The sequence below is a fragment of the Meyerozyma guilliermondii genome, genomic scaffold (assembly GCF_000149425.1).
Source record: "Meyerozyma guilliermondii ATCC 6260 scaffold_7 genomic scaffold, whole genome shotgun sequence".
NCBI classification, from domain to species: Eukaryota; Fungi; Ascomycota; class Pichiomycetes; order Serinales; family Debaryomycetaceae; genus Meyerozyma; species Meyerozyma guilliermondii.
In genome coordinates this window covers 794,544-821,955 of record NW_001809794.1, presented here as the reverse complement: position 1 = coordinate 821,955, position 27,412 = coordinate 794,544, and the positions used below count along the sequence as shown (strand labels likewise).

The 27,412-nt window shown below is 44.4% G+C and overlaps 17 protein-coding genes across 17 annotated transcripts; 8 read left to right on the top strand and 9 right to left on the bottom strand. All coding sequences in view use genetic code 12, as the record gives it.

The window, feature by feature from the left end:
• Positions 1 to 16: 16 nt before the first annotated feature.
• PGUG_05638 (uncharacterized protein) lies at positions 17 to 3,112 on the bottom strand (the record flags this gene model as incomplete). Its single annotated transcript, XM_001482568.1, has 1 exon — positions 17 to 3,112. One exon carries the CDS (start codon positions 3,110 to 3,112, stop codon positions 17 to 19), a length of 3,096 nt encoding a protein of 1,031 aa, XP_001482618.2.
• A 512-nt stretch (positions 3,113 to 3,624) lies between these two features.
• PGUG_05637 (putative amidase) lies at positions 3,625 to 5,265 on the top strand (the record flags this gene model as incomplete). Its single annotated transcript, XM_001482567.1, has 1 exon — positions 3,625 to 5,265. One exon carries the CDS (start codon positions 3,625 to 3,627, stop codon positions 5,263 to 5,265), a length of 1,641 nt encoding a protein of 546 aa, XP_001482617.2.
• Positions 5,266 to 5,575: 310 nt separating this feature from the next.
• Positions 5,576 to 7,021, top strand: PGUG_05636 (uncharacterized protein; the record flags this gene model as incomplete). Its single annotated transcript, XM_001482566.1, has 1 exon — positions 5,576 to 7,021. The coding sequence occupies one exon, from the start codon at positions 5,576 to 5,578 to the stop codon at positions 7,019 to 7,021; it is 1,446 nt and encodes a 481-aa protein (XP_001482616.2).
• A 7-nt stretch (positions 7,022 to 7,028) lies between these two features.
• Positions 7,029 to 8,339, bottom strand: PGUG_05635 (uncharacterized protein; the record flags this gene model as incomplete). Its single annotated transcript, XM_001482565.1, has 1 exon — positions 7,029 to 8,339. One exon carries the CDS (start codon positions 8,337 to 8,339, stop codon positions 7,029 to 7,031), a length of 1,311 nt encoding a protein of 436 aa, XP_001482615.2.
• Positions 8,340 to 8,514: 175 nt separating this feature from the next.
• TIM9 (protein transporter) lies at positions 8,515 to 8,751 on the bottom strand (the record flags this gene model as incomplete). Its single annotated transcript, XM_001482564.1, has 1 exon — positions 8,515 to 8,751. One exon carries the CDS (start codon positions 8,749 to 8,751, stop codon positions 8,515 to 8,517), a length of 237 nt encoding a protein of 78 aa, XP_001482614.1.
• Positions 8,752 to 8,864: 113 nt separating this feature from the next.
• PGUG_05633 (asparagine--tRNA ligase) lies at positions 8,865 to 10,310 on the bottom strand (the record flags this gene model as incomplete). Its single annotated transcript, XM_001482563.1, has 1 exon — positions 8,865 to 10,310. The coding sequence occupies one exon, from the start codon at positions 10,308 to 10,310 to the stop codon at positions 8,865 to 8,867; it is 1,446 nt and encodes a 481-aa protein (XP_001482613.2).
• A 76-nt stretch (positions 10,311 to 10,386) lies between these two features.
• PGUG_05632 (uncharacterized protein) lies at positions 10,387 to 11,520 on the bottom strand (the record flags this gene model as incomplete). Its single annotated transcript, XM_001482562.1, has 1 exon — positions 10,387 to 11,520. One exon carries the CDS (start codon positions 11,518 to 11,520, stop codon positions 10,387 to 10,389), a length of 1,134 nt encoding a protein of 377 aa, XP_001482612.2.
• Positions 11,521 to 11,626: 106 nt separating this feature from the next.
• PGUG_05631 (histidinol-phosphatase) lies at positions 11,627 to 12,565 on the top strand (the record flags this gene model as incomplete). Its single annotated transcript, XM_001482561.1, has 1 exon — positions 11,627 to 12,565. One exon carries the CDS (start codon positions 11,627 to 11,629, stop codon positions 12,563 to 12,565), a length of 939 nt encoding a protein of 312 aa, XP_001482611.2.
• Positions 12,566 to 12,574: 9 nt separating this feature from the next.
• On the bottom strand, positions 12,575 to 14,632 carry PGUG_05630 (proline--tRNA ligase; the record flags this gene model as incomplete). The annotated part of the gene is made up of 1 exon (XM_001482560.1): positions 12,575 to 14,632. The coding sequence occupies one exon, from the start codon at positions 14,630 to 14,632 to the stop codon at positions 12,575 to 12,577; it is 2,058 nt and encodes a 685-aa protein (XP_001482610.2).
• Positions 14,633 to 14,822: 190 nt separating this feature from the next.
• On the top strand, positions 14,823 to 16,457 carry DED81 (asparagine--tRNA ligase; the record flags this gene model as incomplete). The annotated part of the gene is made up of 1 exon (XM_001482559.1): positions 14,823 to 16,457. The coding sequence occupies one exon, from the start codon at positions 14,823 to 14,825 to the stop codon at positions 16,455 to 16,457; it is 1,635 nt and encodes a 544-aa protein (XP_001482609.2).
• A 117-nt stretch (positions 16,458 to 16,574) lies between these two features.
• On the top strand, positions 16,575 to 17,969 carry ARG4 (argininosuccinate lyase; the record flags this gene model as incomplete). The annotated part of the gene is made up of 1 exon (XM_001482558.1): positions 16,575 to 17,969. One exon carries the CDS (start codon positions 16,575 to 16,577, stop codon positions 17,967 to 17,969), a length of 1,395 nt encoding a protein of 464 aa, XP_001482608.2.
• Positions 17,970 to 18,998: 1,029 nt separating this feature from the next.
• PGUG_05627 (uncharacterized protein) lies at positions 18,999 to 19,523 on the bottom strand (the record flags this gene model as incomplete). Its single annotated transcript, XM_001482557.1, has 1 exon — positions 18,999 to 19,523. One exon carries the CDS (start codon positions 19,521 to 19,523, stop codon positions 18,999 to 19,001), a length of 525 nt encoding a protein of 174 aa, XP_001482607.2.
• A 597-nt stretch (positions 19,524 to 20,120) lies between these two features.
• Positions 20,121 to 21,668, top strand: PGUG_05626 (uncharacterized protein; the record flags this gene model as incomplete). The annotated part of the gene is made up of 1 exon (XM_001482556.1): positions 20,121 to 21,668. The coding sequence occupies one exon, from the start codon at positions 20,121 to 20,123 to the stop codon at positions 21,666 to 21,668; it is 1,548 nt and encodes a 515-aa protein (XP_001482606.2).
• A 186-nt stretch (positions 21,669 to 21,854) lies between these two features.
• Positions 21,855 to 23,876, top strand: ENP2 (ribosome biosynthesis protein; the record flags this gene model as incomplete). The annotated part of the gene is made up of 1 exon (XM_001482555.1): positions 21,855 to 23,876. One exon carries the CDS (start codon positions 21,855 to 21,857, stop codon positions 23,874 to 23,876), a length of 2,022 nt encoding a protein of 673 aa, XP_001482605.2.
• A 75-nt stretch (positions 23,877 to 23,951) lies between these two features.
• On the top strand, positions 23,952 to 24,731 carry ISY1 (Isy1p; the record flags this gene model as incomplete). Its single annotated transcript, XM_001482554.1, has 1 exon — positions 23,952 to 24,731. One exon carries the CDS (start codon positions 23,952 to 23,954, stop codon positions 24,729 to 24,731), a length of 780 nt encoding a protein of 259 aa, XP_001482604.2.
• Positions 24,732 to 24,841: 110 nt separating this feature from the next.
• On the bottom strand, positions 24,842 to 25,537 carry PNC1 (nicotinamidase; the record flags this gene model as incomplete). Its single annotated transcript, XM_001482553.1, has 1 exon — positions 24,842 to 25,537. One exon carries the CDS (start codon positions 25,535 to 25,537, stop codon positions 24,842 to 24,844), a length of 696 nt encoding a protein of 231 aa, XP_001482603.2.
• Positions 25,538 to 25,918: 381 nt separating this feature from the next.
• Positions 25,919 to 27,037, bottom strand: OCH1 (Och1p; the record flags this gene model as incomplete). Its single annotated transcript, XM_001482552.1, has 1 exon — positions 25,919 to 27,037. One exon carries the CDS (start codon positions 27,035 to 27,037, stop codon positions 25,919 to 25,921), a length of 1,119 nt encoding a protein of 372 aa, XP_001482602.2.
• Positions 27,038 to 27,412: the final 375 nt, after the last annotated feature.

The following is a 27,412-nucleotide window of genomic DNA, read 5'->3' as shown; positions in this document are numbered from 1 at the left end:
TTGATACTTTTTGCAGCTATTCCAGTTCACTTTCACTCTCACTCTCGCTACCTTCGCTACCACTTTCGTAGTCCAGATCGGCAGCTATCTCCTCAATTACAACGTCGTATCCCTGCGAAGCAAAAAACTTTTCATAATCAGACGATTTGGACGGAGGAACACATGTAAACACCACCGAGTGACGGCTGTCGAACATTGGTATAAAGTACTTTTTGGTGATTTCCACAAGTTCGTTGCTGGTGATGGTTCTAAGCTTCCTCAAGAAGAACTTGACATACTCAGGGCCCCTGTGCTTGAATATGTTGTCGGCAATCTTGGAACTGGCGGCGTCGTAGCTGCTGGACTCTCCATCTGCCAAAGCATTGACAATGGCTGCAATACTATTTTCTATGTTGATTTTGTCAAATTGCAACTTTTCCGACGCATATTCGTGAATGATGTCTTTGGCAGTTTTCCATGCTCCTTCGCCATCGGCTCCTCTGTATATGATGAACGATAATGTTCCACATTCCAAATCTCGTCTGATACTCGCTCCATACGCCAAACCGGTTCCTCTTATACCGCGCCAAAATGGACCCTCCACTGCGGTGAAAAACTCACTTGCCAATGCAATCTTGAAGACATCCTCGTGCAAATAGTCGGTGGGAATGCCCGTGGACACAATGAGATGCGTAGACTCTGTTGCTGGAGTTGTCACAATGTACGCTCTGTCTGCCATTTTCTCACCGATTTCCGATTTATATTTGAAAGAACGAGGCAAGTCGCTGAACTCAATAGGTTGCACCTTGTCCAGTTTGAACTCTTGCACAAATCTGTTCCAGGATGAAACAGGTGCTTTCAAATCTGTGCAATTGCCAAGAACAAATAACTTCATTCCGTTCAAATCGAATAATTGAGTTCTCAATTTGTTCAAATCCTTCTCGATTTCATCAAACTCATCGTCCTCGATCTTCGCCAACAAGCCCTTGTAAAACTGTTCGTTCAGAATACAGTCTTGGGCTTTCTTCAACGACCTGTCATTGAACAAGGTTCTGGATTGACACGAATACATCATAAGTTCACCACTGCGTTTCTCATCAGGAATGGAATTGACGAGTTTTTCAAGTATAATTTTGACCCTATTTTTGTCAAAAATAGCATACTTCATAACGTTGATGAGCCACGAAATCGCCTTCTCATAGTTCTTGACTTCAAATTTCACCTTCACTGTTATCAATTCTTGGAACTGATTGTCAAAACCGTTGTCCAACTCAAAGTCTATAAAGTCGTTGTTGAGCTCAGATATCACTTCGTTGTACGGCAAGATGGTTCCGTCGGGAAGTCTGATAGGTAATGTGAAAATCTCCTCAAGCACAGACATGTATCTTAGCAATTTGGTGTCGATAAACGACGACGGCATCACGAGGTGAACAGTGGTGAATTGAGATTTGAACTGTTCAAAATGCATGAACAATGGAAATTCAGCAGGTGTATCTTTGGAAATACTCTGTGCAAGAGAGTCGTCCTCATAGGGACCTTCAAGCTTATTCAAGCCACCTCTGTACGATTGTGTGGTAATGAAAGAAATCTTTTCTGGGTCAGGTTGACCAAACTGAGTCAACACACTTGAAGGAATTTCTCTGTCGTTGTGTTCTTGAGCATGCTTGAGGATTTCGCCTAGTTTCTTTAGACCATCTTTGCCGTATTTTGCCAATATGTCGTCTGCTATCTTCTTATTTTCACGATTTTGAGTCTCAGTCAACTGCGCCGACGGCTTTCCAAGAATCGTCACCAGATGGTTCACCACAAGTTGGTCATGAATTACCTTGGCCCAATCTTCTGCGGTCCAGCCGGCCAAGACGTCATATTCCTTCAAGTCTTGGGTCCACTTGCTCAAGTCAGACCCGTCCACATTGCCATAGATAAACTCTTCAATTGTAATGTTGGAAAACGTCGAAGCACTCTTTTCGCACTTGGAGATAAACTTGAGTCGCTGCTGATGGATAAGTTCTCTAGCATAGTTCAAGTCAAAGTTCTCGGGTTTGGAATGGTGCTTGATCAACTCTTTGATCTTGTAGTCTAGGTCTCGAAGAGATTCTGTGGGAACTCCACTAAACGAAAAGATTATACCGGTGCGAACATAGTCGTTGGTACTGTAATCCACATCGGTAGCCAAAGGATTTTCTATCTCAATTAAAGCTCTGTTGAACACGGAAATGGCACTGTCACTGAAGTAGGAGCCAAGAAGATCAATTGCAACATTGAGCAAAGTATCACTGGCTACAGGCCCAATCCACGATACGAGAACTTCACCCATGGACTCGTCGGTATCAGGAAAAAGTACTTCTTTGACGACAGTTTTCTGCAATGGCTCGTCAGGGACAGAATCTACAAACGGTCTTTTGTTAGGAGTCTCCAACGTAGGGAGCTCGCTATCAATTTGGTCCATAATTTCGAGAAGTTCCTGTTGGTCTACCGAGCCTGTAACCACCACACAAAGGTTATCGGGACGATAATTTTCTTGATGAAATTGACGGATATCGTTGTTTGTCAACTTCCGGAGCTCAGACATCAACCCTCCTGTCTCGGAGGAGTAACCAGACGACTCCCGGTAGAGCGACCGCTGCATTTCCAAGAAAGAAATGAACCACAGCTGCGATTCGATGCCTTGCATTTCACTGAAAACCACCCCTTTTTCTTGGCCATTGCCGTCTATGTGGTAGACCTCCGTCAAACATGCTTCGTCTGTTAATGTGGGGCGGAATAAATGGTCCAAATAGATCGGTAAGAGTGTCTTGAACCCTTCCCAGCCGGCGGTGGTGAGAGTGTACACCGTCTGGTCAACTGCCGTCCAAGCGTTTGTAGACGAAAAAAACCGGTTTCCAAGACTATCTAGGAGCCCTTTATACGGATATTTGTGGGAACCCATGAAGATGAGATGCTCCAAGGTGTGGGGGCACCCCGAATCATTTTCGATTTCTGTGGCCACTGCAAAGTAGCCATTCACCATCGGCGAAGGTTGATCAATATACGTGAGCTGAAGCCCTGTACGTGCGGATCTCCATTTTGTGATATGGGCGGGAGCATAGCCAACAGGAAAGCTGGTTTGCTTCACAAAGTTGGTTACGGTCATGTAATGAAAAATGAGATGAGGTTGAGATTTCGCACCTCAAAAGCCATGGCGTATACTGAGAAGACCACGCTTACGTTCTATGCAAGAGACACGCTGACTAAAGCACCTTGCCCGAGGATTTGACGTTTAATCGATCATTGGTGGCTACAACTGAATTCCAAGTCGCCATTCTTTGAAGTGTATTCGATGAGATGCGCCATGCATGCACCTGTCAACGGTCTTGACATGTTGCATCTTGCATGTTGGAAAAATATGGGACTATCCGACATTGTGGTATCAGCGGAATGCCAAACCCGCACTTGTGCGTATTCACTTACCAAAATCGTACACAATGTATCGGTGCGCAAGTGGCACCGTTTGTCCCTGTGACCTGGGGGGACTCCGGTTGGTTAAATATTCGTCCCCAGATAACGTCCTGATTATGGAGGTGCGTCAAGTTCCGCGCCGATTGCATTTGGGCCGCATTAGTGAGATAACCGGTATAAAGCCGGTGTAAGTCACTATTCTTCACCATGCCATTGCTCGTGCCCACGTATTCAGATATCGCTGCTAAGAAGCGGCTACAAAGAGACAAGAACTTCAAGAAGGAGTGGCTTGTTGCACCGGCAAATCTTCCGCCTGCATCTTCTCCAAGTGTTATCGGGTGGATCGAGAAATGCGGAGAACTTACGTCAAAACAGCTTGAAATCACTGCATCATCTGCGCCGGAGATCTTGCTGGCAGTCCGCGACAAGGTGTGGACAGCGTTTGAGGTCGCAGAGGCTTTCTGCCACAGGGCATCTTTAGCTCACCAACTTACCAATTGTTTGAGTGAGGTCTTCTTCGACGAAGGGTTGCAACAGGCTCGAGAATTAGATGAGTATTATGAGCGCACCGGCCAACTTAAAGGTCCATTACACGGATTGCCCATCTCTTTGAAGGATAATATCAATGTCAAGGGCCAGGCAACCACCGTTGGTATTGTTTCGTTCTCTTTTTCGCCAGAAAAGTTCAGTGAGGACTCGGTGATTCTGGCAATGTTGCGCGATATGGGTGCAATTTTTTATGTCAAGACCAACGTTCCCGTGGCCATGATGATGCCCGAATCCATCAACCACATCTATGGGAACACCACGAACCCACTTAACCGCAAATTGAGTGCTGGAGGATCTTCTGGAGGAGAAGCAGCACTACTCGCACTTAAAGGTTCACCACTTGGAATTGGAAGTGACATTGGAGGAAGTATTCGAATTCCTGCTTCGTTTAACAATCTTTATTCGCTTAAGCCTACTTTTGGGCGGTTTCCCACCTATGGCTCTAGATCAGGACTTCCTGGTTTGGAATCTGTTAACAGTGTTAATGGACCACTCACGACGTCAATAGACAGTCTTGAACTTTACTGCAAAACATTAGTTGGAGCTGAGCCTTGGATATACGACCCTAAAGCTGTCCCTCTTCCTTGGAGAACGGTCAAATTGCCAGAAACTCTTAACATTGCCGTTTTAGAAGACGATGGAGTGGTGAGACCTACACCTCCATTGCTTCGAGGCATGAAAATGGTTCGTGAAAAACTCACTAAAAGTGGTCATATTGTCATTGACTGGAACCCAGAGGAACACTTGAGGCTTTCTGAGCTCATTACAGAGTTCTTTCTCAGTGACGGAGGTAAACACGTCAAGGATGAGTGCAACAAGACCGGCGAGCCTTTCTTTCCATACATGCAAATGTACGGAACAGCACCAGAAAAAGGTGTAGCTTCGTTGTGGGCTCTCCAGGCGGAAAGAACCAAGTTGGTCAAGAAATTCCTCGACAGGTGGAACGCTACCGCTTCTGCAACTGGAAATGGAAGACCAATTGATGCCATTATTCTTCCTGCTACTCCATTTCCAGGTAACCCAAACGGCAAGTTTCAAAACTACGTAGGTTACACTTCTCCTTTCAATGCTGTTGATTACAGCGTTGGTACTATTCCTGTGACCACGGCAGACCGGGGTTTGGATACTAGGGAGGTTAGAGAAACTTTTTATGGTGAAACCGACAAAGCGGTTTACGACAACTACGATGCTGACGAAAGTCACGGTGGAGCCGTTTGCTTGCAAGTTGTGGGGCGCAAATTCGAGGAAGAGAAGGTGATGGAGCTTCTCAAGGCGTTGAAGGCGATTATGGAGTCGTAGATAAGAAATAGATAAGCTGAGGCATGTTTGCGTAGAATGCACCTTCTTATCTCGCACCTGCGAAATCGGGATTGGTGAGCAGTGGGGAATTCCGATAAGTCAGAAATAATGGAGATATAAATTGGAGATATAAATTGAAGAAATTGGTCAAAATTGATCTTTCTGATATAAACTTGCCAGACACAATTGGCATCCCATTGCAAATCAACTCAAGTACCTCCAATAAAGAATTGTCCAGACGATTCTTATAGTCATCGCGCAGCTCGTATAAATTATTCAGCTGCACTTTGCAGTCGTTTGCAACTAATTTATGACTCTGGCTTTGCACAAAGCCAAACTCCTCGTATGGGGGGCCACACCTGAAGACCCTAAGGAGGCGAGACTATTGGTGAAAATTGACTGGTTTGTGCTTTCATTTGTGTGTCTTTTGTACTGGGTCAACTATGTTGATCGACTCAATATTTCTAACGCATACGTCTCCGGGATGAAAGAAGACTTGAATATGCATGGAAACGAGTTCAATGTGATCAACACATGCTTTACGGTGGGATATGTTGTGTTTTTGATCCCCAATAATTTGATTTTGTTGAAGGTTAGACCTCGGTATTGGCTTACATTTTGTGCTATAGCTTGGGGACTCTTGACTTTGGGGATCTACAAGGTTACCAACTTCCGCCAGATCTGTGCTATCAGGTTCTTTCAAGCTGGGTTCGAGAGTTCAACTTTTACAGGTGCTCATCTCATTTTGGGGTCTTGGTACAAGGAAGACGAATTGACTAAACGAAGTGCAATTTTCACCAGCGCAGGTCTTATTGGGAATATTTTCAGCTCCACAATGCAAGCGTCGATTTTCGAAACCATGGATGGAAAAAATGGGTTGGCGGGCTGGAGATGGTTGTTCATAATTGACTTTGTCATCACCATTCCAATTGCAATTTATGGCTTCATTTTCTTCCCTGATACTCCAGAAACATGCAAAGCGTTCTACTTTAATGCCGAGGAGAAACAACTAGCGGTTTCAAGAATGCCAAAGAGACCGCAAACCAAATTGGATATTTCAGTTTTCAAGCGAGTGATAGGAAGATGGCATTGGTGGCTCTTGTCGTTTCTCTGGGTTATGGGAGGAGAAAATGAATCCTACGCTACGAATTCTTTGTTTGCATTATGGCTCAAGTTCTACAACTACACCGTGCCCCAAATCAACCATTATCCCATGGGAGTTTATGGAGTGGGAGTGGTAGCGACATTCACTTTTGCACTTTACGTTGATGGGACTGGTGCCCGATATCACTGGAGAATTGGAGTCTTGATTGGGATTTGCATGTTGGTGTCGACAATCATGCTTCTTGCCAAACCACACCATGACGCAATAGTATTTGCAGCCCAGTATATCTCGGGAATATCCTATGCTGGCCAGGCCACTTTCTTCGCTTGGGCCAATGTGATCTGTGCCAACGACCTCCAGGAGCGTGCGATCGTCTTGGCATCGATGAACATGTTCAGCAATGCCGTCAATGCGTGGTGGTCGATTTTGTTTTATGGTGCTGATACGGCACCCAAATTTCGCAAAGGCTGCTATGCCATGTTGGCCACATTGCTCACCAGTGTTGCGACAGTCTGTGTCATCCGCTACCTCCAGATCCGCGAAGAGCGGCAAGAAAAGACTTTTGTTGAAGAACAAGTCGAAAACGTAGACTCCAAGTCGCAGCATTTGGTTCGATCGACGTCAGTTTCGTCCGGTCAAATATCTGTATGAATAAATGTTACAAGTCCAGCTCTGCTTCCTCAAACATCTTGAACATGTTCGCCACGTCGCTGCTCATGCTTCTCGTGAGCTCCACCAAGTCTCCGTCAGACTTGTTGAACATGACACAGTTGGCGAACATGAGCATAATATCGCGCTCTAGCTCTTTAACCAGGCCATAAGCCGGTGGGTTTTGTTTCAGTTTGACAGCTCGTAGAATGCCCTTTAGGTCTTTTGGCTGGTAAATGCACTTGTGGTAATCGGGAGCGGATCTTTTATTGACCGGCTGAAGAAAAGGCGAAGAAAATCGGTGTGCCTGAATACTGTTGATAAGATTTACAGCAATGTTCTGGAACCGTTTGCGCTGAGACGACACCGATCCTGGCGACAACGACCGCTTTCGAGAGGGGGTAGAAACTGGAGTTTGTTTGGTGGAGTTTGAGTCGCCTGGGGTTTCGGGAAGTGGAGTTTCTGGAGCGGGAGTACTTTCCTCGTCTTCATTTTCGTCTTCGTCTTCGTTGTAACTTTCGTTTTCGTCTTCGTTTTCGTCTTCGTTTTCGTCTTCCTTTTCTTCTTTTTCCATTTCCTCTTTTTCGATTTCTTCTTCCTCGTCGTTTTTCGCTTCCTCTTCTTCTTCCACTTCGTTTTTCTCTTTTTTCTCTTCCGCTTCTTTTTCCTCATCTTTCCTCTGTAGCTCAAGCTTGATTTCTTGCTGGCTTCTGTACATTTTTGGTAAATCTGACACGGCTTTTTTCACTAATTGAAGGTAGTTCATGGTGTGTTCCACCACAAAAGCCTGGAATTTTTCGTCGAAATCGTCGTCTCCTGCTTGTATTCGAACCTTGCCCTGTCTCATCAGCATTATAGACTCCATATTGTGTTCTTTGAGCGCTCTACTTAGACCAGTTCTGTCCAAGATAATTTTTGTTTTTCCACCATTGTGGAACTTTTCGTCATACTTTTGTGCTAGCTGATTGAACGCCGTAATAAAGTCAGAAACGTCAGCTTCTACTTCTTCGCCTTGCTTGACGGCGGAATCTCGAATCACAGACGAAACGGTGGCCGCTATCAAGAACTGTGCAAACTCCCGTTGCATGGTTAGATGAAATGTTCGCGCGATAATGGAGAAGGGAAAAGTGGAGAAAAAGTGAAAAATAGAGAATAGGAAGATGGGGTTTAGAATGATGGATTTAGAGAAAAGGGAAGGGATTAGATTAGAAAGTGATCTAATGCAGAAATGGAGAATAGTAAACTCAAGAGAGATATGGTCAACAGATAAACTCGAAGTCGAGTGATCATCTCGAACAATGGCCCACCAGTCCTTTAACATAATCAGCTTATATTACTCTCAATATATACAGACTTGCCGACACGTTCGACATGTTCAGCCTTAGCGTTTTTGCATGTTTTGCATCAACATAGCGCTGTGTTAGTACTAGATTCGTGACTAAATTCGTCACTAGCTTCGTAATAGTTTCGTAATAGTTTCACCTCAACACTTATACTTACTTTTGCTCCTGGAATCTTTGACCCACTCTCTCGCTGTGCTTCAAGAACTTCTCGGAACATTTCATGATACAACTGCTTTCTTTGGTGGTCAAGTTGGCCGATGTGAAATCGTTGACACAGTCGTCAAAGCACTTGGAAACCAAATTGGAGTACAAACGCATGAAATCCTTCATCTGCTTTTGTTCCACGATTTGCTGAAACTCCTGTTGTTCTTTGACATTTAACTGATCCATTTTTACAAGTACTCAAGTTCGAAAATTGCCGTTGCGGTCCAAATTTTCATCCTATGTACAGAATGTGTGTATGCACTCTCGAAGTTACTGCATATGACAAAATAGGTTTGGCTCTAGCAGGAACATGATCCCGGGGTTCTGGGAAACGCTATAACGTCCTTGATACTGGCCATTCCAGAAAGAAATGCCACTAGTCTTTCCATACCCATGCCAAAACCTCCATGGGGAACGGTTCCGTTTTCACGAATTGACAAGTACCATTCATTATCTTCGATGGACATGTTGCGATTTTTGAGCTCTTGTAATAGTTTCTCGTAGTTGTGCTCTCTTACCGAGCCTCCCACAAGCTCTCCTATGCCAGGAATTATGAGGTCGAAGCACGCAACAGTAGAATTTTGGTTTTCAGATTCGGGCATGTAGAATGGTTTCTGAGCTTTCGGATAATCAGTGATAAATACTGGCGACTTAAAATGGGTTTCAGCGAGCCATTTTTCGTGCTCTGTTTGTATTGAGTCTCCCCACGTAAGCCTGCCCTTCAGTCGTCCTTTGTTTTTGATTTTATTGATGATTTCGATAGCTTCAGTATAGGTGATTCTGGGCCAAGGCTCGCTCTGTAGTATCGTCTTCCAGTTGGCCTCCATGGCTTGTCGTTCGTCTTTATTGTAGCGGGACTGAGCCAAGTCATTCGCAATACTCTGGACCACATCCTGTGTAACGTAGCGGATCATATTCTCGGTAAAATCACAAATTTGGTGGACTGATTCAATGTACGATAATTCTGCTTCCAACATCCAGAACTCACTTAAATGACGGTTGGTATGGGACTCCTCGGCCCGAAAGCATGGGGTCAATGCCCACACCCGATTCAATGACTGAGAAAGAACCTCAAGGTGCAATTGAGTCGATACAGTCAAATACGCTGGTTTTCCAAAAAATGGATTCTCTGGTTTGGAATCTTTTGCCTCAACAATAAACTGTTCGCCCGCTCCTTCGCAGTCAGAGCTTGTAATTAGCGGTGCCAGGACCTTTATAACGTCGTTTTGCTCGAAAAACCGCTGGAACAGACCTTCCAAGAAGGATCGAAGTCGAAGAACTGATGCCAATGATGATGTTCGATGTCTCAATGTAGGAAGTGTTCGAAGAAACTGATACGACAGTGACTTTTTCTGGATGGGATACAGTTCAGGAACTTCACCTATAACAGCTGCTTTGTGCTCATTCTCCGTAGAATCGTATAAGAGTTCATAGTCCTGACTGCCTTTGGACTCTACCCATTTTCCTACAAACGAAACGCTTTGTCCCACTTTAAAGTTGATATTGGTGTCACCATTGAGCACCACATTCAACGTGGAGTGCGTAGACCCGTCGGAAAGGTCCACAAAATGAAGATTTTTAAACGACCGAACAGCCTTTACATGGCCCTGCGTTTTTACTAAACTATCCACAGAAGGTGGAAATGATAATAGATGCTTGATAGTTGGCGGTATGGTAGTACTCAGCGAGGAGAGTGCGCTGGACAGGTACGTTCGCCATGCTCGGCGAGAAATACCACAAAACATACAAGATGACTGAAAGCTAGTTTTGAAGTGTACTGCATAAACCCTACTAATAGCTTATACACAGTAATACCCTATGCTACCCCAAGTTGGCACCCGTGTTACCCATACCCTTGGGATTGTCATCCTTCCAATCGTCCCACTGTCTTTTTTCCAATTCCTCGTCGCTGTCGTCGGTATCTTGGTCATTTTTCTCATTTTTCACTTCTTCCGCAGCCACTTTTCCATTGGCGAGTTCGTAGTCCAAATATTCTTCGACAGACATACTGGGTAACACCTGGCCCGTTCCAAACACCTTATTTCGAAGCTCGTTCTTATTTGCTGTGATGGTGAACGGCTGCAATATCTTGCCTTGTTTGGAAAGCAACGACGATATCGGCTGCTTCTTTCCAGGAACAACTTCGAGTTTTGTGGTGTATCCAGTGGGATCAATTGGTTGTTCTTTTTGTGGTGGTTTTGGGTTCTTGTTGGGTGCAGGCATCTTCTTGAGAACCTCCAACTCCATGGCTATCAGTTCAAGGCTGCTGAAACTTTTGAGTGCAAATAGCTTCACCTGGTCGAGATAGAGCTGTTTGGTAGTTTCTTCGTCATAGGAGTCAAACTCCGCTTTGGCGTCGTCTGCACTGCTACCGTAGCGAGAGACGAGTATTTGGATTTTCGAGGTCAACTCTTTTTCTAGTTTGAAGTTGGCTATTTTATCGGCTCGAATGGTAGCTGGATTTCGTTCTTGAGATGCCAATATGTCTTTTGCCAGTGGATTGTCCGACTCTTTATACAGCCGAACTCGCTCCGTTTGGGCCTTGTTTAGGAGCTTGTAGTTGCTGAGCACCAGAAGATAGCTCGCAAAATGTTCTTGGGCCGCTTGAAGGTTTTCAACTTTGAATTCCAATCCATCCACAATTAACTCCTCTCCAACACTCTGTGAATTCACCATAAGGTTCTGGTACAATGTCCCTAGATAATACTCCACGTTCAAGAAAGGAACATAGTTCACGTTCATCTCAGCAATGGTTTCATTATCGCTGAATATACTGAGATGACTGACAATTATCAAAATGATTCGAAACTCTTTTATCAACTTTAAAAGCTCTTTTTGGTACTCAGGGCCATTTTTGCGGCCTGAAAATACACCAGCGTCATTCCTATAGTTCTCAAAGCGCGCCAAAGCACCCTGGAACTTTTCCGTGACAGTTTGGTCTGTAGAGTCTGCCATACCCGAATGGAAACGGCTCGCGAGTTAATCTGGAGATTCCTGCACACACCACCACGACCTCGCGGGTGCAATTTTAGGTGCAAGTTGCGAAACCAGTAGCTGTTCAATGCACTCACACCATTCCCATAGTGGAACCTATGTCTCGCATGCGCAAGACGAATTGGACGATGTAGTTGCTCGTGCGCATGAATTGGGATTTTCTACATTTTGTCTCACAGAACATATGCCTCGGTTGAACAGTAAATTCATGTATCCAGAAGAGACTGAAAAATCAATGTCAATTGAAGATTTACAGAAAATATTTAGCCAGTATTTGGAACATGCTGCCAGACTCAAGGCTGAGTACGCAAATCGTGGGCTCGATATCTTGGTGGGATTTGAAGTTGAAGGCATAGATTCTGCTCATATTGACCACGCTTGTAACCTCTTACCGTTGGTTGATATGTGTGTAGGATCTGTCCATTTTGTCAATGAGATCCCAATTGACTTCTCGCAGGACCTCTGGCTAGAAGCTCGAGATCTGTTACCAGAAAAGACGACCAGAGCCCTAAATTTTGAGTACTACAAGCTCCAAAGACAGGTTCTTGAAAAGGTGAAACCAACAATTGTTGGTCATTTTGATCTCATTCGTTTGTTCGAACCACAAGAAATAGACCCTACTACGGGCAAACACTTGTCCCAGGTGTGTATAGAGACCGACTGGCCTGAAGTGTGGGACCTAATTGTTGGTAATATTGTATTTGCGAAAAGTTATGGAGCGCTCTTTGAGCTCAATTCTGCTGCCTTCAGAAAAGGCTGGAACAGTCCCTACCCCAAGAAGGATGTATGCCGAGCTATAATAGAGTATGGAGATGCTAGGTTCTGCCTTTCGGACGATTCCCACGCCGTTTCGCAGGTGGGACTCAACTACAATAAGCTTCTTGATTTCATCAAATTCTTGGGTCTACAAAAGATATACTTTCTACTGGCGCAAAACTCTTCAACAGCCATCAATTGTTTGCTGACTCACAACCTTGAAAAGAATTGGAGCCCTTATTCACAATAATACAGTAGTCTAGTAAGACCTGCCGAACATACAGTAGGTGACTGCGGCTCTGTCACACTTGACACATTTCTGGCCCGGCTTCAATTCTGGCTGTTCAAATGGAATACACAACGACTTGGCACCCATCGAAGGAGCACGCTCGTCTTCTTCCTCGTCCTCGCCGTTGTTGTTCTTTGCTGAGGAATCCTTGATGTCGTCTTCGCAATCGGCGTCTCCACACCATGGCGACAAAATGACATTCTTAGCATTGAGAGTGGGCACAAAGTCCTTCCATTCGTCCACCTTCACCCGGTGCTTGTCGAAGTCACCACGGGCCTTTTCCAACATTTCCTTTTGCATCGTTTCGAGCAATTCGGGAATTCTGGTTTCCAACTCGGCCAACTTGACGGTGTATTTCTCTCCATTATCACGTCTGACGGCAGTGACTTGCTCCTGGGCCATATCCTTGGGTCCGAATTCAACACGCAAAGGCACACCCTTCAACTCCCAATTGGCAAACTTCCATCCACTGGTGTAAGTGTCTCTGTAGTCAGAAGTGACTCTCACATCCGCAGCATTCAAGCGGGCTTCAATGTCAGCTGCTCCGTCGTTAATTCCCTTTCTCTCGTCGTCAGCTGTCTTGCTGGTCAATCCAACGGGAATAACTACAACTTGTGTCTGGGCAACTCTAGGTGGAAGAACCAAACCTTTGTTGTCGGAATGGGTCATAACCATGACACCAATGACTCTTGTGGATAAACCCCACGAGGTTTGCACACCATATACCTTGGGCTTGTCAGCACCTTCGGGATTTTCAACGGTAATGTTGAACATTTTCGAAAAGTTGGTACCGAGATGGTGCGAAGTAGCACCTTGAATTCCTCTACCGGTAGCACCAATGAATCCCTCGACGGTGGTGGTATAGTTTCCACCGGCAAACTTTTCATTTTCAGTTTTCTTACCCTTGACCACAGGAACAGCCAAAAGCTCTTCGTAGATCTTGGTGTACAAATCCAAGATTTTCATCACCTGTTCGTCGGCCTCTTTGTCGGTCAAATGAACGGTGTGTCCTTCCTGCCACAAGAACTCTCTGGTTCTCAAAAATGGCTGTGGGTGCTTGAATTCCCAACGAACCACCGAGTTCCACTGGTTGAGTTTCAAAGGAAGGTCTCTATGAGAACGGATCCATTTGGCGTAGTATGGGTACATGACGGTTTCGGAGGTTGGTCTGATGGCAATGTGCTCTTCAAGCTCTGAGTTTCCAGCCTTGGTGACCCACGCAACCTCAGGTGCAAATCCCTCGATATGGTCCTTCTCCTTTTCGAGAACTCTCGATGAGACGAACATGGGGAAGTATGCATTGCGAACGCCCAACTTCTTGATCTGGATATTGAACCAGTCCTGGATCTGTTCCCAGACATGGTACGAGTTGGGTCTTAAGATGTAACATCCGGAAACGTCATAGTAATCCAACATTTCTCCTTTAGTCACCACCTCGGAATACCAAGCTGAAAAATCCTTGGTCTTGTCTACAGTTATTCCAATGAGTTTGGCGTCCTCGCGCTTGGACTCTTCCTTTTTCTGCTTGGCGACGGTCTTACGAGCTTTGGCGTCGTTGGAAGCACCAGCGGCTGGAGCTGATGGAGCAGCCGTGAAATCCACAACTACAGTTTCTATTCCAGTTGATTCAAGGTACTTGACCACCACGTTAGCGGGAAGCGCGGCCTTGGACGACGCGGTGGCCAATTCCAAGGGAGTTTCGCCAGCTTCAGTGATCTTTTGGTCAAGTAAAATCTTGATTTTACCGGCTAAATCTTTATGCAAATTGGCAATTGATACCTCTGTAGGTGCCACTTTGAAGAACTCTTCCACCAAGTCGGCGCTGGCCATTCGGGGCTCCTTTACCAGCGCTGAGGCCGCCACCAATGAAGTTGGAGTTTTGGTGTCTTGCAATGCGATCACCACCACTGGGACTGGGGTGGCTGTTTTTGCTGTTTTTGGCTTGAAAACCAAGGTTTTGGTTGTCAACGCATTTTCGGCGGAGACTGACGCTAAAGAAAGCTGGGCCAAAGACTGCTCGAGGGCCATGGATGAGTCTAAAAAATTTGGAGATAAGGCAACGACGACAAAATTTCAATGTTCGCGCGCGCAGAACAGATGAGTAAACGGCCGGTGCCGCAGATTACGCAGGTTTGCAGCCTGTGCGTAATTGTGAGTCTTCAAGTGCAATTTGTCGCACCATCTGCGGTTTGAGTCAGAAAGGTGTTGTACAAGAGACATGTCAGTTTACGTCAACGAGAGAACGGGTGCCGACGCCGAGGGCCACGGATCTGAGGAGAAGCCGTACCAAACTGCTGCGTATGCTGTGTTTTCGCAGCCAGAAACAAAGATTTTTGTGTTCAAAGCTACTGACGACGGAGAAGGGTACGAAGAAATATCGGCGTCTGCTTTGAAAAAAGCCAAGAAAGGCGCTGATGGACTCAGAAAAAAACAGGAGAAGGCCAAGGCTGCCTCGGAGAAACATAACGAAACATCAAAAAAACTCGAACTGTTGGAAGTGATCGACATAAAAGAGGACCAGTCACTCCCACCGGCAAAAAAAATCAAATTGAGATCCATAGGCGAAAACATAGGCTCGCGTGTGGCCGTTCGTGGGTGGATCCACCGTTTGCGTTTGCAGAAAGGATTGGGTTTTGTCACGGTGCGTGACGGTACTGGCTATGTTCAATGTGTGTTGACGGGAGATCTCGCCAAGGCCAAGTCGACCCACGAATTGACGTTGGAAACCTCGATTTGTATCAAGGGTGTCATCAACAAGCTCCCTGAGGGAAAATCTGCGCCTGGCGGTGTGGAATTGAAGGCTGACTTTTATGAGGTTGTGGGCCAAGCTCCATCTGGCGAAGAGTCGTTTTCCAACAAAGTCCAGGAAAATGCCGATCCTTCGTTGTTGTTGGACCAACGTCACTTGACATTGAGAGGTGAAGCACTCTCTGCCGTCATGAAGGTGCGCTCGGCCTTCTTGTACGCTATCAGAAGATTTTTCGAAGAAGAAGGGCTTTTGGAAGTCACTCCGCCATGTATGGTGCAGACACAAGTGGAGGGAGGCTCGACTTTGTTCAAGATGAACTACTACGGCGAAGACGCTTACCTTACCCAGTCGTCGCAGCTTTACTTGGAAACCTGTTTGCCTTCTTTGGGAGACGTTTTCTGTGTCCAAGAGTCGTTCAGAGCAGAGAAATCACACACCAGAAGACACTTGTCGGAGTACACACATATCGAAGGAGAATTGGCGTTTATAGATTTTGAGGACTTGTTGGTCCATTTGGAGAAGTTGCTCACCCAAACCGTCAAATACGTGTTGGAAGACCCTGTCGCCGGACCTTTGATCAAGCAGCTCAACCCCAACTTTGTGGCTCCCAAGGGCCCATTCTTGAGAATGGAATATGTCGATGCCTTGGAATGGCTCAACGAGCATGGAATCCCCAACGAAGACGGTGAAAAGTTCAAGTTTGGAGATGATATTGCCGAGGCTGCGGAGCGTAAAATGACCGACACCATCGGAAAACCGATTTTATTGATCAGATTCCCAGTGGAGATCAAGTCGTTTTACATGCAAAAATGTGCCGACGACCGTCGTGTGACTGAGTCTGTGGACGTTTTGATGCCCAACGTGGGAGAGATTCTTGGTGGCTCCATGAGAATGTACGACTACGACGAGTTGGTGGCTTCGATTAAGAAGGAAGGATTGGATCTTGATTCCTACTACTGGTTTACGGATTTGAGAAAATACGGAACTTGTCCTCACGGAGGCTACGGACTTGGAACCGAGAGAATCTTGGCATGGTTGTGCGACCGGTTCACCGTCAGAGACTGCAGTTTGTACCCCAGATTCAGTGGCCGTTGCAAGCCATGAGTCATAATAGAACTCTTACATAAGGCTGAATATCATCCCAATTAGGCAAGCGCATCGTAGCCGCGGTGGTGAATCTTTTTTCACCGCGAAATTGTCTGCGAATTTCTTCCTATCACTATGTCTGATACACCAGCCAAGCTCTGGGGTGGCCGTTTTACCGGTGCTACCGACCCCTTGATGGACTTGTACAATGCTTCTCTTCCATACGATAAAAAAATGTACGCGGCAGATTTACATGGAACTGCCGTTTATACGCAAGGGTTGCAGAAATTGGGCATTCTTTCCGCCGACGAATTGTCGTCGATCCAAGAAGGATTGAAGGTTGTTGAGAAAGAGTGGGAACTGGGGAAGTTTGTGGAGAAGCCTGGTGACGAGGATATCCACACCGCTAACGAGAGAAGGTTGGGAGAGGTGATTGGAAAACACATTGCTGGAAAAGTGCACACGGGCCGTTCTCGGAATGACCAAGTTGCAACCGATATGCGGATTTTTGTTCGTGAGACGTTGACCACGCTCTTGGAATACTTGTCGCAGCTCATTGGCACCATAGTCAACCGAGCAGGTCAAGAAATTGACGTTTTGATGCCTGGCTACACCCACTTACAAAGAGCTCAGCCTATCAGATGGGCTCATTGGTTGTCGTCCTATGCCACCTACTTTACTGAAGACTACAAGAGACTCAAGGAGCTTTTGGTTAGAGTCAACCAGTCACCTTTGGGCAGTGGAGCGTTGGCTGGACATCCGTACGGAATTGACCGAGAATTCTTGGCGGAAAATTTGGGCTTTGACGGAGTCATTGGTAACTCGCTTGTAGCTGTCAGTGACCGTGATTTTGTGGTGGAGTCGCTCTTCTGGTGCTCACTATTCATGAACCATATCTCGAGATTTTCTGAGGATTTGATCATCTACTCGGCTGCCGAGTTTGGTTTTGTCAAGTTGGCCGACGCATATTCCACTGGATCATCTTTGATGCCCCAGAAGAAGAACCCGGACTCGTTGGAGTTGTTGAGAGGAAAATGTGGCCGTGTCTTTGGCTCGCTTGCTGGGTTTATGATGTCCATTAAGTCAATTCCTTCCACTTACAACAAGGACATGCAAGAAGACAAAGAGCCATTATTTGATGCCTTGACTACAGTCGAACACTCGATCTTAATTGCTACTGGAGTTATCTCGTCATTGTCTATTAACAAAGAGAAAATGGAGGCTGCTTTAACCATGGATATGTTGGCTACTGACTTGGCTGATTACTTGGTGATGAAGGGTGTTCCTTTCAGAGAAACCCACCATATTTCTGGAGAGTGTGTTAGTCGGGCTGAGGAATTGAAACTCTCCGGCATTGACAAGTTGACTATGGAACAACTTCAGGCTATCGACTCCAGATTTGGAGAAGATGTAAAGGACGTTTTCAACTTTGAAGCTAGTGTCGAAAGAAGAAATGCCACTGGAGGCACTGCCAAGTCTGCTGTGTTGAAGCAGTTGGAACTGTTGAAGAAGCAGGTCAAAGGAAATTAATAGTAGATTACATCTAGTGATTTGACTACTAGATTACTAAATAAGAAAAATTATAATACAATTAAATTACAAGTAGATTCTGATTTAGCTGAACTTCAAGTAGATTACTGAATAATGGAGACCAAATTTATACCAGATTAACTAAACCGACTAAATTTATAGTAGCTAGGCTCATCCACTTCACTAAACTTTACTACTCTTCACCGAAATTTTTATTACCTTTCAAAATCTCTTTTTTACTGCTAATTACAAAAGTATGAAAAAGCTATCGTAGGTAGTTGAGAGGTGACGCTAGCACCTTTATGGTGTACTTATATAAATGGCTGCAAATTATTTTTCGGCAGCAAGCTTATAGCTGAAAAAAAAAACTGAAAAATACATGAATATTGCTTGAATTTTGGACTTAAGATGAGATCAGGAATTTCATGGGATGAAGAATTTCTAGCTACGAATTGGTCTTTCAAACTGCAGTAATGGGGCATAAGTTGTAGGTGAAAAATCGGAATCTGGTGTTTGGCTCTTGTTGTAACCGACGGAATCCTCACAACAGTTATTAGTTGAGGACCATGTAAGCTCGGTGTGCGAAACACAATTCAAACGGAACCATATAGTTAAAGGGAGTGGAATTTACCAGTTGAGACAACCCATTCTACATATTAACCCAATAGCTTGCTGTTTCAGGCTAGTATCCAAACTCTTATTCTGAACACCTTTAACCTCATTGAGCATTTTCAGATCAGGCATCTGTACGGTGAATTAGACCTTGTACCTAAAAAATAGAACCTCGCTAGCAACCCCGCAAAATCTCCTTTAGCTACATGTACTAACCAATCAACCAATCATGCTTTGAGTTCCTCAACCATAACTTATCATTTGAAATAATCCAACTATATTTCTACCGATATACCATATATCAACCATGAATCTCTAACCCATTTGCCTTAAATTTCGTTTTCCTTGAATTCTACCCTTTTGCCTTGAATTTCTAACCTTGTTCCCAAATTCTAGCTTTCTTAGTCATAATTCATCTCACAGCTTGCTCATAAATCGTAAATATCTGGAAGGAAATTGTTTCATCGAATCAATGATATTCTTCCATAAGCTAGGTTGATGGTATTTGTCTATAAGGTCCCTTGAACTTTTTGGAAACCTGCTCACACCTTCATCTATGCTTTTTGATGTTTTCCGCTTATATGTATCCAAGAAAGTATACCACTCAATCTGGGTTTCAGATATAGAAATATTTCTTGAATTTCCATCGTATTGAAGTTGCTGGTTCAAAGCTTCTTGATATCGTTGAACTTCCTTATCGATTATCCCAAGGTCGATAAGCGGCTCTCCAATAGGCTCTTGGGACACCCCAAGTTTACTGAACTGTTTCTTTTCTCCACTGAAATTATGGTTCAGTTCCATGGTAGAGTATTCACTCAGTGTATGGCTCTTGGTGACCTCGCCGGTAACAAAAGATTCCATGGTGGGCACAGACCCAGCGTCTGTTATAGTGTAAAGATCACTGTTTGACATAGCGTAATAGGTTTTTGATAAGTTTTCCATCCTTATCTCATTATATATTCGTTCGGATATTTTTTCGTATTCGCAGCCGAGTGTCCGTGAGCGACCTCATGCAACCTTCTGCTTCCAAGAACCATCGGGCTTAGGATTCGACTAATGCTCGTAAAAGTATTTCTAAAAGTATTTCGCTTGAGATTCTTAATCTGCTGATAAAGAAAGTCTGTCTAGCGTCAAGTGTTCCATGCGTCATCATGTCTATCGAGTTCCGGTCCTTTCTAAAGTCGTTCTGTGGGGGGACCATTCGTTCTGTTCTTGTTATGCAGGAGGTGACGTAAACACTTTAAACTAATGCAGGTTATATCTCCGATGCATGGAACCCATACCATTAGCCCCCATCTAGGCTTATCATCATGCAGCGTACTATCCCGCAAAGATTTTCCGAATGATGGCTGCATGAAACTGCTTGATTCTGCGCTATCGTGCATTTGCAGCCCTCCGCGTAAACTCCGTCTGGTGCACGGGTGTGTTTCGGGTTTTTTGCAGCCACATTCTACTTTGGCAACCACTTTCGATTCCATATAAATTAGGGATTAATTTGGCACCAATTTCTTGCGATCAAAAAAATCTGACAATACCAAGATGAATGAAAAGTCCTCTCTGAGAACCACATATGAAAATGCGTTTGAATTAATAAAAAAAACTACTGATATGGACTCAAAACCTCAATTTTTGAGTAAACTCGTTCAACTTTTAAAAGAAGAAGGTGAAAAAGATTGGATTTTAAACTTGCTAGCAGCTTGCTTTTGGTTCTGCTTGACAGATACTGTTTCCCACCGCTTGCAGTCTTTTTTGGACGAAATTTCCTTCGTAACACGAAATGTGGTGATGCATCATAATGCGACCTATCACTTTACAGGTGAGTTTGAAGATAAAGAAACCTCTAAAATCTTCTTACATCTTTTATGCAACTGCTATGGGAGATTCTACAGTCTCGCAATAGATTTGCAGGGCCCTAATGATGTCATGCCATTGATTTTGGGCAATCTATTTGGACCCTTGAGGCAAATAATGGCAATGATGTTATTAGGTACTGGTGCACTTATGTTTAGTGCCAGCTTTCCAGTAGTCCTTGAAAGTGATACCGCTTCATTGACTGATATTGCCGTGCTTGTCCTCATGTCTACGCATCTGCGAGCCTTGAGTGAGATCTATCTTGCTCCTGAATCTAGTCCAGCATCGATCATTTATCCAAAATCATGTACACCCGCACAAAGCTTGAAAGAGTCTGTCAAGGTACTATTGGAAGTTTTGGATCACGGCACTAATGTTGACTATATAAGCTGCACCGTCGGCGCCGATGCAATTTTTGTATCTCTTTGTGAGCTCAACGCCCACGATAAATCCGAGGTATTACTGGTGTTCAATCAGCTTCTGATAAAGATGTCGTTGACCACATTTTCTTCCAGACTTCTCATTATTGCTAGTTTCCTGATCATCGGCTACAACAGCAAGTTGGAAGACGTTCCGACTTTGATCAGAAGCTTATATCAGCTGGAGCGCCTACCACCTTTGCCTAAAACTGGCCTTTTCGTTGAAACACTGAAAATTGTGCAAGGAATCAACATCTCTTTATTTGATGCAAGTTACAATCTTCAAAAACTTAGTCATGTGGTCAAATACCTATTGGTTTTGCAGAGATGGAGCATCGAGAATATCTTGAAAGAACACGTTACAATTGCAACGAGATCAATGATTGATACTAGTGAAGGTTCGCACTATGTTACCAAGATATTGGCGCCAGTTGCTCGCTTGTTGATCAGCAGTTTACTCATGGTGGTTTTCATCTCCCAAAATGGCCAGCACAAGGAGTTTTATAAGCTCTCAGTAACAAATTTGGCAGAATTGATATCTGCGAATGAAACTTTTTGGACCATTCTTCTCTCTCTTATGAAAGATTCAATCAGTGAAAATCCTTTTCACTCGAAAATTTTTGCCCAGCTCTTGCTGGACCTAGTGGAAATGAAAGCTGGTACCGATTTTATTCCCAGCCTGCTCCAAACTTCCGTTGATGATATCATTTTGTTCGCCAACAGCACTTCCAAACTCGTGGATTTCGACATCACAACCCTAGAATATGTGTATGGGCCATCAGCAAATTCCAAAGGCGCCTCTAAGCTTTCAGATTGAAGCAAATAGAACACATTCTATATTAGCCATTACACTCGAATCAATTGCTATATACGTGCTATCGTAAATCTCAGCTTTTTGAAGTTTGCAGCTATCGGGTACCCCATCTCGTGCCTGCACATAACATCAAAAATACCTCATCGCGATTTCAAGTCCCACTACGACAGATTCTACACCCTTCCTAATATGGTTCTTAAATCCACTTCTGCTGCTGGTGTATCTGTCTACCAGGTATCGGGTACCAACCTGTCAAGAGCCTTGCCCGACTGGATGGCGCGAAAAAGAAAGAGAGCCTTAAAAGATGACGTTGAGTACCAGAATAGAATCGAGCTCATTCAAGATTTTGAGTTCAGCGAGGCCTCTAACAGGATAAAGGTCACTCCTGACGGGCAATATGCCATGGCTACAGGTACCTATAAGCCCCAGATCCATGTGTATGATTTTGCCAATTTGTCATTGAAATTTGACCGTCACACAGACAGCGAAAATGTAGACTTTGTGGTGGTTTCAGACGACTGGACCAAATCTGTTCATCTTCAAAACGACCGTTCAATTGAATTCCACACAAAGGGAGGCATACATTATCGTTCGAGAATACCGAAGTTTGGCCGGTCAGTAGCGTACAATCCTGTGAATTGCGATTTGCTTGTGGGTGCTTCTGGAAATGAAATTTATCGCCTTAATCTCGACCAGGGCCGATTTTTGAACCCGTACGTTCTCGAGACAAATGAGGGTGTCAATGCTGTATCGATAAATCCAGTCCATGGACTTGTGGCAGCAGGATTAGAGGATGGCACAGTTGAGTTCTGGGATCCTCGAAGCAGACAGCGGGCAGGAAAACTATTTGTGTCGGACCATCTTGAAGAGAAAACGCAAATTTCTGCTCTAGCATACCGTAACGATGGCCTTAACTTTTCATGTGGTACATCTAGCGGCAAGTCTTTAATTTACGACTTGAGAACTTCACTTCCTTCGCTCGTGAAAGACCAGGGATATGGATACGATATCAAGAAGATTATATGGTTGGATGACAACAGCTCCAATAGTAACAAAATTTTAACCAGTGACAAAAGAATTGCCAAAATATGGGACCGATTGGATGGAAAGCCCTATGCATCTATGGAGCCCAATGTGGATATTAATGATATCGAATACATACCGGGTTCTGGTATGTTCTTCATGGCTAACGAGGGCATTCCTATGCATACCTACTATATTCCCAACTTGGGACCAGCGCCTAGGTGGTGCTCATTCTTGGATAATGTGACAGAAGAGTTGGAAGAAAAACCATCAGACACCGTCTATTCGAACTACAGGTTCATCACCAGAGACGAAGTTGCCAAGTTGAACTTGTCACATTTGGTTGGATCGAAGGTGTTGCGCTCGTATATGCATGGTTTTTTCATTGACACCGAGTTGTACGACAAGGTCAATTTGATCGCCAATCCCAACTCATTCCGGGATGAACGTGAGAGAGAAATCCGCAAGAGAATCGAAAAGGAGCGTGAGTCCAGAATACGGAGTACTGGTGCCGTCACCAATACCAAGCTCAAGGTCAACAAAGATTTGGCTGGAAGGTTGCAAGAAAGACAAGGAGATCAAGCTGCCGAGTCAGTCATCAACGACGACAGATTCAAGGAGTTGTTTGAGAATCCAGAGTTTGCTGTGGATGAACAATCGCATGAGTACAAGCAGCTTAACCCTGTCCGTTCCACCACGCAGAATGGTGCTGATCGTTCTCGTGGCTTGACAGCAGCCGAGGAGTCTGACGAAGAAAGAATGAGAAATGGTGAACTGGAAGAACTGGAAGACGAATCTGAAGAATCTGATGAATCTGATGAAAATGAACAAGAATCTGAAAAACAGGCAAAGGTGCAAAAAGAGATGGAACGACTCAGGCAGCGTAGAAAAGCCAAGGAAGAGGCCGATCGGTTCATGAACAAAATGAGTGCAGTGGCACAGCAGTCTCAATCCAACAACGAATCCTTTGAAACCCAGGTCAAAAAAGCTGCACCAAGAAACAAAAATGATGATAGCCGTATAAGACGGCATGCTCGTGGAGAAGCCGAATTGACTTTCGTTCCACGCAAAAAAACCACTCAAAAAGTCAAAGTGCAAGACGACCGGCCGGAAAGTGAAAAGGGAAGGACAAAACAACGGTTTGATGGAAGAAGAAGGGCGTCCAAGAATGCATTCAGAGGCATGTAATCTCTGGTTTATATACAGGCAGGCTCATTATAAAGTGCGATGAGCTCACTGCGATGAGATGAGTAGATGATATAGATGTCTCGAAACACAGAAAAAGCACAATCGGCTCTCAATAGGTTCCAGCTCGCCAAATCTCGTAGTGCTGGGGTTTTGGAGAGCAATCCACAGCTACGGCCCAAGTATGTGCAGCTGGTGAAAAATCTCCCTCAAGCTGAAAAATGGCGGTCGGTAGTAATTGGTGAAATTTCCACAAACCTCACTAGAATTCAGGATCCCAACATCAACCACGTACAGATCAGAGACATTAATGAACACTTGAACAAGCTTTTCAGAGAGAAACGAGCGTGGGAGCACCATATAAAACTGCTTGGAGGAGCAGATTACACACTTCTGTCTGGCGGTGATGCGGGCATAAAAGTCAAGGGTTATCGCTATTACGGGCGGTCACGCGAGCTTCCGGATGTTCAGGAAATGTTGAAGCAAACAGAGGAGGCGGAGAAAAAGAAAAATAGTCAACATAGTGAAAAACAAGAATTCGAGGTGCGATTGCAAAAACGACGAGAAAGACTTGGACCTTTCTACTATGGGTGTTTTGACGGAGATTCGTCGTCGTTTCCCACAAAGAAAGATGTTGAGAAGGAATTGGGCTATACGAATGAAGAGAAACACTACAGAATAGACTCAGAACTTCAAGCGTACGAAGAAACTCGGAGTCAAGAACTTGGAAAAGAACTTTCGGAGAACCAGGAGTTTGAGGGTCATTTTGAGGATTTGGTGCCCACTAGTGAGCAGGTATCACGGTGGATCGTCGAGGAAAGAAAACGAAAGCTCATGGAACGGTTGAGGAAAGAGTAGGATGGAGCCGAACATTCGTAGAATGCGAGCAGAGAAATAAAGAGTAGAATTAATCATGGAGTGAGTGAGTAGGATTCAGTATACACTTCATGGTTACTAGTAACTATTTGTCACTGAAACTTTGTAAGGAAAAAGTCGTTCACATGTGTAACGGTGATGCCGTGGGACCGGTAAATGTTATCTGTTAAAGGCATTTTTTGCGGGTATACATTTTTACAAGCCTCTTTCACCACATATGTTTTGTATCCTTTCTTGACGCTATCTATGGCAGACTGGAGGACACAGTAATCGTACGCAAGCCCTGCGAATACAACATCAGTTATGCCATTATCTTTCAAGTATTGGTTGATTTCAGTATGATGGAGGTCCCAGCAATCACCAAAACAGGAATAGTATTCTCGGTCTTTAAGGTATCCTTTTTTGATGATGGTATGTGGCACCTCTAGCTTGTTGAAAACCTTCTCAAACTCCAGCTCGAGCTCAGCTCCTTCTGTATTCTGAATACAATGATCCGGCCAGAGCGTCTGGTTCAAGGTGATGGTTTTTCCATGTTGATCTTTCTTGTTTTCTGGATGCTCAAACACCTTGGATGTGTAGGGCTCCGAACCATGTTGAGAAGCAAATGAGCAGTGGTCAGAAGGATGCCAATCCTGAGTTGCTATAACTGCCAGAAACCTGTACTTGTGAGGATCCAACAAGTTGATGATGTTGTTGATAATTTCATTGCCTCCCGGTACAGCCAACGAACCATGTGGAGGAAGAAAGTCGTTCTGGAGATCGACAATAACAAGAGCTAGTTTTTGCATGTAGACAGTGGCAAACTAAAACCTTATATATCACGGAGTTTTGCTGTAGCCTGCACGGAGGGTGTGGGGTGATTGCGGAGTAGAGATGATCGCGCGATGCGGCTGCGAAAAGTGAAGAGCAATAATAGGAAGTGCAGCAAGAATAGCTGAGCAGGGTCAGCTGATAAGAAATAAGTGGATAGGAGTAGCAGTGTCAGTAGCAGATTATGTAATTGGAGTAGTTGTAGATAGAGTAGCTAGTTGTTTAAAGTAGCTAGTGTAGATAGAGTAGCTAGTGTAGATTAGCTAGTGTAGAGTAGCTAGTGATTAAAGTAGCTATTCCACGCAACTGTTTTTTTGTTTGTAGCCTTGGGTTGTTGCAATAATGGTTTCCATTCTTTCTTATCTCTCGTCTTCCGGTTTCCACGAGCCTGCAAACATATGCTTGGCATACGCCATTGGATCTTTCAGACTTTTGGCTCCCATTTGGTTGACATCAGGACTAAAAGAGGTGATAGGGAGCACAAGCACATCGTCAATAGCAATTGGCATTTTCATACCAGTAAAAGTTTTCCAAGTGACTATTTCATCGTGTTTCTTCGCAGCAAAATTCTCAGGCGATTGAAGAGCATTGTTCATATATGCAAACACAGAATCGGTCCATATTCCTGGTCCGGTCCACACCATAACATCTCCTCCCTCGTCTTTGCCTAGAACCTTGTGAAGTTGATTTTTCTTCTCTCTTTCAAGAGTAATTTCTGTAATCAATGCTACAATTTCTCTCAACATTGGGTGGCCCTTTTTGGCCTGGATGGTCCACTGACAAAACTGGATCCTCCTAGCATACCAATCAGCCCAGTCGTCTCGATCTGGATCCGCTTCGATGCCCACAACCAAGCCGGGGTTGTTGGGCTGGCCATACAATGTTTCATTTGCCGACATCCACACATCAATGGGCTTAAGACTGACAGTATCTATGTCGGAGTACACTCCTCCTCGAGCAAAAAGAATGAGATAGCGGAAAAAATCAGCCTTCAAGATTGATTTCGGCATGATATTGTAGGCACGAGCAACATCAGGAACTACGGAAAAAAGCTGATTGACGAGCTCTTCGCATGCTTCGTCGGGAATAACGTGGTACTTGTATGTTGGATTCACATCCAGCCATGTTTGTTGAAACTTGCGGTACTTTGAAGGGAAATTTTCCAGTTCGAGATCAACTTTCCAAGTTTGCCAAATATTTCTTTCGAATGGTTTTTCCGGCTCGTAAGGGAACTGGAACGCCAACTGCTGCCTCACAGTAGTTATTTTGGGGAGTTGGGCCCGATTATTGGGACTAAATTGAAATCCATAGAGTTTCCAGTTGGTATGTCGTTCATGTTCACGCAACTTTTTTGCGGTGTTGGAGTGGAATTCTGTTGCTGCTGAATGCTTTGGAGTCGTGAATGACGTGTGGAACGTATAGAGCAAATAAAAAACAGCTAAAACGACAACTGCTATTTTGACCTGTTTTTGCTTCATACCATAGTGTTGAAGAAATGAGCGAGCGCACTGAATTTATGTACAAGAATTACCGCCCCAAAAATATGCGCTACATCTTATCTATGCTCAATGTATTCCCAATGTCTAAGTAAATAATTTTTGAACCCCAGGCGTAGAAAAAAAGATTCAAACCCACCATTCTATAATATAGTACAATCATGCCCTTGATAATCATTCATTTCTCTTTCTTGATGATTAGGAATTCGATAGGATCCAAGAAATGCAACGTTAACAACCAAACTCCCTAAAATCAATCATCTATAAGAAAAACCGCAACCAAAAGCATTACTAGCAATGCACAACAAATCATGGACGAAGCTTATTCCGACTTCGCCCCTCCACTTCTTTCTTTTC